The sequence below is a fragment of the Camellia sinensis genome, chromosome 9, assembly GCF_055761805.1.
Source record: "Camellia sinensis isolate YWXY chromosome 9, ASM5576180v1, whole genome shotgun sequence".
Classification (NCBI taxonomy): domain Eukaryota; kingdom Viridiplantae; phylum Streptophyta; class Magnoliopsida; order Ericales; family Theaceae; genus Camellia; species Camellia sinensis.
Genome location: NC_138969.1, coordinates 8,773,230 through 8,780,783, shown reverse-complemented (window position 1 = coordinate 8,780,783; position 7,554 = coordinate 8,773,230). Strand labels below are relative to the sequence as shown.

At 35.1% G+C, this 7,554-nt stretch overlaps 1 protein-coding gene across 1 annotated transcript; it reads left to right on the top strand.

Moving 5' to 3' along the window:
• The first annotated feature begins 4,015 nt into the window (after positions 1-4,015).
• On the top strand, positions 4,016-6,352 carry LOC114284996 (uncharacterized). Its single transcript, XM_082888765.1, has 5 exons — positions 4,016-4,194; positions 4,305-4,738; positions 4,836-5,645; positions 5,731-5,839; positions 5,947-6,352. The coding sequence occupies exons 1-5, from the start codon at positions 4,016-4,018 to the stop codon at positions 6,350-6,352; spliced, it is 1,938 nt and encodes a 645-aa protein (XP_082744891.1).
• The last annotated feature ends 1,202 nt before the right edge of the window (positions 6,353-7,554 follow it).

Genomic DNA, 7,554 nt, shown 5'->3' with positions numbered 1-7,554 from the left:
AGATACCTGCTGCTGGTGGTGGTGTGTTTCTTGTGTAGAGGGAAAGATACCGGTAATCTACACAAGAAACACACCACCTACCGGTAGCTTTCCCTCTACACAAGAAGCACACCACCACCAGCAGGTATCTTCTCTAAAACCACACTTCCTCCATCGTTACTACTGCTATTCACTTTGCTTGGCGATAATTCTGCATATCTCCCCCAGGTATGTATATCATTCTCTCTCTCTCTAATATGCGATTTTATCTTCAATTTTGTATCCAACGTCTCGTGATTTTTTACTTGTTTTCTCAGATTCTCTGCTTCTATTTCCAGATCTCTCTTTCGCTTCAATCCAAAAGGTAATTCATTTATGATTTTTGATAATATCTCCAGATTGATGAGAAATTAGATATATATATATATATACCTGTGATGTGATTGTTTCTTTTCAATGTTTGTTAACTGGAATTCCGCGTGATTATGGAAACTAGGGTTTTTCATTTTTTATTTTTTATTGTTCCGAAAACAAAAAGCCTAATGCCTTTATGGGAATTTTGTTGATTTTCCCACCCCCATTCTGTTGATTTCCCATAAACACGAACTATAGTATAGTTTGGGGCAAATTTCTTTACCCATTGTGCTTTACTCCATGTGCAGTTTACTCCATAAGCAGATAACACTTTGGAGTTTATACACTAAAGAGCACACCAATAGGCATTTCGTCCTAGTTAACGCACGTGTAAATGCCAAGACTAAAAAGGAATTATGTGTTTATTTCCAAATGTCTGGTTAAACCCCACACATGAAGTAAAGTGAATTTTGCCTCTTAAAAAATAACAAAAATGTCTCTGGTTTATATAATGAAGCTACTTATCTACAAGGGTATTTTAGTTATTTTGCTTAAGCCATTAACGGACTTAACAATGGACCTTAGTTTACAAATTACACAGGATTATGTGCTTATTTTCAAATGACAATAGTTATGTGCACATGGGCCAAACCACAAGGGAGTAACTAAAGTGAAATTTGCCCTATAGTTTTTTTTTTTTTTTTTTTTTTGGGTTTAAAACCCTTTTGAGATCTCTTAAATTTGTTGAAAATTGACTATGATTGGCACGACCACGTAGTCAAGAGTTTTTTTTTTGGGTAGTGTTGGGTAAAGATCATTGTTAGAGGATAGTGTTGTAATTTTCTTCTTTTTATAATAAATAAATAAATTTGTTAAGATTACATGATACAAAATTATTATTTCTAAAAATATTGTCAGTAGTTTCTGTTTGTGTCCACAAAATAAATAAATAGATAAAGAAATATGCTTAAAAAAACCAAACTTTCAAATACTAGATCAGGATTTTCATTCCTATTGGAACCTATCTTATGGTATTCAGTTGTCCTGTCGAACAGTCCTAAATTGGCTAATGATATTAAGTTTTATTAGCCATTAGCTTCAATTGAGGTCTAAAAGTTTGCTTTATGAGTTTAATCATTATAAACAGATATACAAAGTGACATTCCCAATTAGAGTGACATTCTTTTTCTAAACAGATATACAAAGTGACATTCCCAATTAGATATACAGGTCAACAATAAATAGATATACATTAATGATCTGTTTTGTAAATAGAGAAACACAAAAATAACAGATCAATAATAAAACTGCCATTACAAATAAATAAATAAATAAACAGATATACATTCCCAATCAGAGTGACATTCTGCTTCATGATAAATAATAGATCTATTATTTATCAACAGATCAACAGATATATTAATGATTTGCTTGAATTATATATAAAATAAACAGATCTATAAAATGAATATTAACGATCTGTTTATGAATATTAACAATCTATAAAATAAAATAATATATCTGTTTATATTAATGATCTGTTTATATTATATATAAATAATGATCTGTTTATAAATATATTATATATATATATATATAAATAATGATCTGTTTCAAATTCATAATAAATAAATCTATTATATATATATATAAAATAATGATCTATTTATATTAATGATCTGCTTCATTTCTGTTTGTAAAACTAATCCTTCAAATTCGTAATAAATAAATATATAAACAGATATATTATATATATATATATATAATAAATAAATTTTGAGGAAAAAAAAAATAGAGGTTGAAGAAAATTTATATACACTCAAATATATATATATATATATACATATATGTAAAACCTAGATCCAAATTCCTAGAGAGAGATACCTAAACAGAGAGAGCAGCGACGGAGAAGCAGCAGTGAGGGAGAGAGAGTAGCAGCCCCGTCGTGTGAGAGAGAGAGAGAGAGAGAGAGAGGGGAGGGGAGGCGAAACGGTAAATGGTAGAGGCGGTAAGAGAGGATCGGTGGTGACGGAGGATCGTCGGTGAGGGAGGCGTGGTGGTGAGAGAAAGAGAGCGGGAGACCAAACCAGTGGCGAGTGAGAGAGAGAGGAGTGGAGCAGAGCAGCGCCGTGTGTGAGTGAGTGTGTGTGTCAAACCCTAAACAAACACAAGCATATATACACCCAGGGGCAAAACGGTAATTTTACCTCAAGGACTAAATGAGGCGGAGCCGAGGCTTAAACATCTATCCTTGTCCCCAGCCCGAATATCATCGGGGATGAACTTTTGAATACCATCCCCGGCCCGTCGGGGATATTTTTCAGTGAATAACCACTGAATTCGGGGTTGGGGGGTTGTGTCCCTGTCGGGTCGGGTTCAGATTGCCATCCCTGTCTATGTATTAGGCAGTGTTTTGAAAAGCGCGCTTAGGCGCGCGCTTAAGCCCAAGGCAACATGAAGCGCAGTATTGCGCCTCAAGCATGGCTACGCGAGGCGACATGGGCAAGGTGCAGATGAGGCGACGAAGCGCACGCTTTATTATAAAGCTCGAGGCGTGCGCTTCATGCGCTTCAAATATATTTCACTCCAACAGCCCCCATTTGTTTACTGTGTGGATACCCACCTGGGATGACATCTCATTTACATTATAAAATGATACAAACGTGGGTCAACAACAGAGCAAAAACATTTAAAAAAGCCCTAGTGGAGAAGAAAAAGAAGAAGTGATGTGAAGAAGAGTATAACACACGCCAAATACACAGGTTCTCTTCTCCTCTTCTCTCTTCTCTGGTTCTCTTCTCTTCTGGTTCGACTATTCTTCTCTTCTCTCTCTTCTCTGGTTCTCTCTCTTCTAGTTATACCTTTTTTTTTTCTTCTTCTGATTCGATTCTTCTCCTCTTCTCCTCTGGTTTGATTCTTCTCCTCTTCTTCTCTTCTTTTCTTCTCTGCCTCTGTTATACCCTATTTTTTTTTTTTGGTTCTTTCTTTCTTCTGGTTTGATTCTTCTCCTCTGGTTCGATTCTTCTCCTCTTCTCCTCTTTTTCTCTTCTCATCTTCTCTGCCTCTGTTATACCCTTTTTTTTTCTTCTTTTCTTCTTGTTTGATTCTTCTTTGACTGTTCTGGTTCTTTTTTTTCCTCTTCTTCTACTTTGACTGTTCTACTTCTCTTCTCTCTCTTCTCTGGTTCTTTTCTCTGCCTCTGTTCTACTCTCTTTTCTTTTTTTTTTTGCTTTACTGTGTTGGTCTTCTTCCCTTCTCGTCTTCTTCTCCTCTTCTCTGCTCTGCTCTAATTTGTTCTTCTCTTGCTTTGTTTTTTTTTCCACCTCTATTCTACTCTGTTTCTTTTCCCTGTCAAAATAATAATAATAAAATGAACACTGAATCAGTGCTTATAGTCTCAATAGGTACATACATAATAAATGACAACACCCGAGGGTGGAAAAAAAGATCTGGCATGAAAGTATGCAACAATGGTAAATCCTAAAAATCTAAGCAAGTTCAAGTGTAATTTTTGTGGAAAAAAGATGAATGGGGGTGTTTTCCGAGCTAAGAAACATCTTGTTGGAGGGTATAGGAATGTACTTAAATGTCCTAGATGCCCAACTAATGAGGTGGCTGATTATATGGCCAAAAAAAAAAGCAACTGAATGATCAATTGAACTTGATGCCTGACTTTGATGAAATGGTCAACGAAGAAGATTTTGAGGATGAGGATAATGTTGTAGAAATCTCTCCACATGGTAAACAGCCTGTTCCTATTCAAGGTTCTACTCGAAAAACTACCTCTGCTTCTATTCAATTGAAACCTAAAAAGCCTAGGAAGATAAGGCCCATGGATTGTTTCTTCACACCTGAGCCAGAGTTAGTGGTGCAAAAAAAAAAAAAAAAAAAAAAGAAGGCAAGGGAAAGCAAATTAAAATTGATGAAAATGATCCTTATAGAAAATAGTTAATGGAGAGGTCCTATGTCAGAATTGCAAGATGGATATATGATACTGGAATTTCATTTAATGTAGTCAATAATGAAAGTTTTGCACCAATGATTGAAGCCATAGGACAATTTGGTCCAAGTTTGAAACCACCAAGTTACCACATGATACGGATTCCTTATCTCAAGAAAGAAGTGAATCATGTCCATAAGTTGATGAAGGAGCACAAAGAGGATTGGGCAAAGTATGGATGTTCTATAATGCGTGATGGGTGGACGGATAGGAAGCATAGAACTTTGGTTAATTTCTTAGTGAATTGTCCTAGAGGAACCATGTTTCTTGAGTCTATTGATGCATCTTGTTACTCAAAGGATGCAAACAAGATTTTTAGCTTGCTTGACAAGTTTGTTGACAAAATTGGAGAAGCTAATGTGGTCCAAATTGTCACCAACAGTGCTGCAGCAAATGTATTGGCAGGTAAAATCCTCTAGCTCAATAGCAAATAGTGTGCTTTTGTTTTGGTTCTATTTGTTTAAACTAGTATGTTATAAACTTGTAAGTTGTAATCTTATAGGGAAGTTTTTGGAGGCAAAGAGACCCCATTTGTATTGGACACCTTGTGCAGCCCATTACATGGATTTAATGTTGGAAGACATTTTCAAATTACCCAATTTTAAGAAGACATTTGAAAGGGAAATTGGGGTACACGATTATATTTATAATCATCCATCTTTGTTGAATATGATGAGGAGTTTCACTCAATTGAAGGAGTTAGTAAAGCCTGCTAAAACCCGATTTGCAACAGCTTTCTTAACTTTGCAAAGACTTTATCAACAAAGGAACAACTTGAGGAAGATGTTTACTTCGGAGGAGTGGACCAAAAGCAAATGGGCGAAGGAGCTGCAGGGTAAGAAGATAGCTCAAATAATGCTAATGCCTTCATTTTGGAATCATGTTCACCTTGGCCTTCAGTTTTCATGTCCTCTTGTTCATGTACTAAGAATGGTTGATGGTGAAGAAAAGCCTCCAATGATATATATTTACGAGGCTACGGATAGGGCTAAAGAAACTATTGCAAATGCATTCGATGGAAAGGAAGAGAAGTATAAAGAGATCTTTGAAATCATTGATCAAAGGTGGGACATTCAATTGCATCGCCCTTTGCATGCTGCTGGGTTTTATTTAAATCTTAGTTTGTTTTACAAAGATCCAAATGCTACAAAGGACAAAGAAATCATGACAGGCCTATATCAATGTATATCAAGGTTGATCCCAACACTAGAGGTCCAAGATAAAGTTTGTGCAGAATTAGCTAAGTATGAGAAGGGTGAAGGACTTTTTCAGATTCCTATGGCAATTAGACAAAGAAGTACAAGGGTACCAGGTAATCATTTACAATGTTCTATTCTAGTAGTCAATACCTTTTACTTCAAAATGTTTGCTAAGTGCTAACTAATTATCATGATCAGCTGATTGGTGGAGTTCTTTTGGTCATAAAACTCCTGATTTGCAAAAATTTGCCATCAAAGTACTTAGTCTTACTTGTAGTTCATCTAGCTATGAGAGAAATTGGAGTGTGTTTGAACATGTGAGTACCCGTTGTCAAATCTAGTAGTGAATTCCAAAAACAAATTCAGTTATATACAAATTTAAATGTTTTTTTATTTATTGTTGCGGCTTCACAGCAAAAAACGAAATAGGCTTGCTCAAAAACGTCTCAATGATTTGGTGTTTGTGAAGTATAATAGAGCATTGAAGCGTCGGTACATGAAACATGCCAATATTGATCCCATCTCTTTGAAAGACATTGATGAGAGCAATGAATGGTTGATTGGGAGGATGAAGAATGAGCTTGTGTTTGATGATGATTCTTTGGGGTGGGATGATGTTGTTGTAGTTGTTGGAGTTGAGGAGAGTAACCAAAGAACTAGATCAAGCACAACTAGGACAACACACCAACAACTTGTAGATGAAGAAGATGAATGGGAAGATGAAGATGAGGCTGAAGAGAAGGATGTGGATGGATACAAATCCAATGATGATAATGATGGAGGAGATGAAGTTCTTCATGCTGATGATGATGTCTATTAAGTTTTGAGTATAATTATGCAACTATAGGACTTATATATTTTAATTTCCTTCTTGAACCACAAGTTAGAAGCTTAGTTGCATTGAATTATGTGGATGATGATTTTAGTACATAAGGTTTTTGGTGGATGTGAATGTCATACTTTATACCTTTTGTTGGATATTATGCTTTTTAATATACTACATATATTTGTTATGTTAAAAATTTCGCCTATTTTATAATTTTGCATTGCTTTTATCATGTGCGCCTCACTTTGGTGAGGTGCGTGCCTCGCCTCGCACCTTGTGCTTAGGCTCCAGGACACCTTATCGCCTCGGTGCACCTGGAGCCTTTTAAAACACTGGTATTAGGGGTGGGCGTGGATCAGTTGCGGCCATGAAACCTCTAATCCGCCATCCGTCCGCCAGATTGGCGGATTGGAGAAAATCAATCCGCATCCGTCCGCCAATTCGGCGGATGCGGATTGACGGATTGGCGGATGGATACGAATCGGTTTGGCGGTTTAAAATTTTACAAATTTTCAACATAAAATTGTACACTTTCTAAAAAACACAACCTAAACATAATTCAATTGTGCATTGCACTTCCTAAAATACTACCAAAACATAGGTAAACAAAAGATAGTGCAAGTGCACAATTCATATATTTGATATACTGCCAATCTGCCAGACCAAAAACAAATAATTCAATTCACATTGGTTTTTAATTCATATATTTTTAATTCACAGTGAATTCAAAAACAAATAATTCAATTTATAAAACTAAATCAGTTCCGAAGCAATTCCGAAATCAATCAATTTATAAAATTAAATCAGTTCCTAAATCAATCAATTTATTTGAAGTTCCTAAATCAACTTATAAACACAAATTTTTTATGGAAGCACTGTAAAACTAAACCAATCAGTTTATAAAAAAAATCAGTTCCGAAGCAGTTCCGAAATGAATGAATTAAAAAACTAAATCAGTTCCTAAATCAATCAATTTATTTTAAGTTCCTAAATCACTTCCTAAATCAATTTATAAACACAATTTTTTTATGGAAGCACTGTAAAACTAAATCAATCAATTTATAAAACTAAATCAGTTCCTAAATCAATCAATTTATTTTCAGTTCCTAAATCAATTTATAAACACAAATTTTGTATGGAAACACTGTAAAACTAAATCGATCCATTTTTAAAACTAAATCAGTTCCGAAACAGTT

What these genes read in the sequence shown, in the direction of transcription:
- LOC114284996 (XM_082888765.1), top strand. Translation starts at nt 4,016, where the DNA reads ATGGTCAACGAAGAAGATTTTGAGGATGAGGATAATGTTGTAGAAATC. An exon ending in TTCTTCACACCTGAGCCAGA is followed by an intron (nt 4,195 to 4,304) that starts GTTAGTGGTGCA and finishes GTCCTATGTCAG; the next exon opens with AATTGCAAGATGGATATATG. An exon ending in TATGAGAGAAATTGGAGTGT is followed by an intron (nt 5,840 to 5,946) that starts GTTTGAACATGT and finishes GCGGCTTCACAG; the next exon opens with CAAAAAACGAAATAGGCTTG.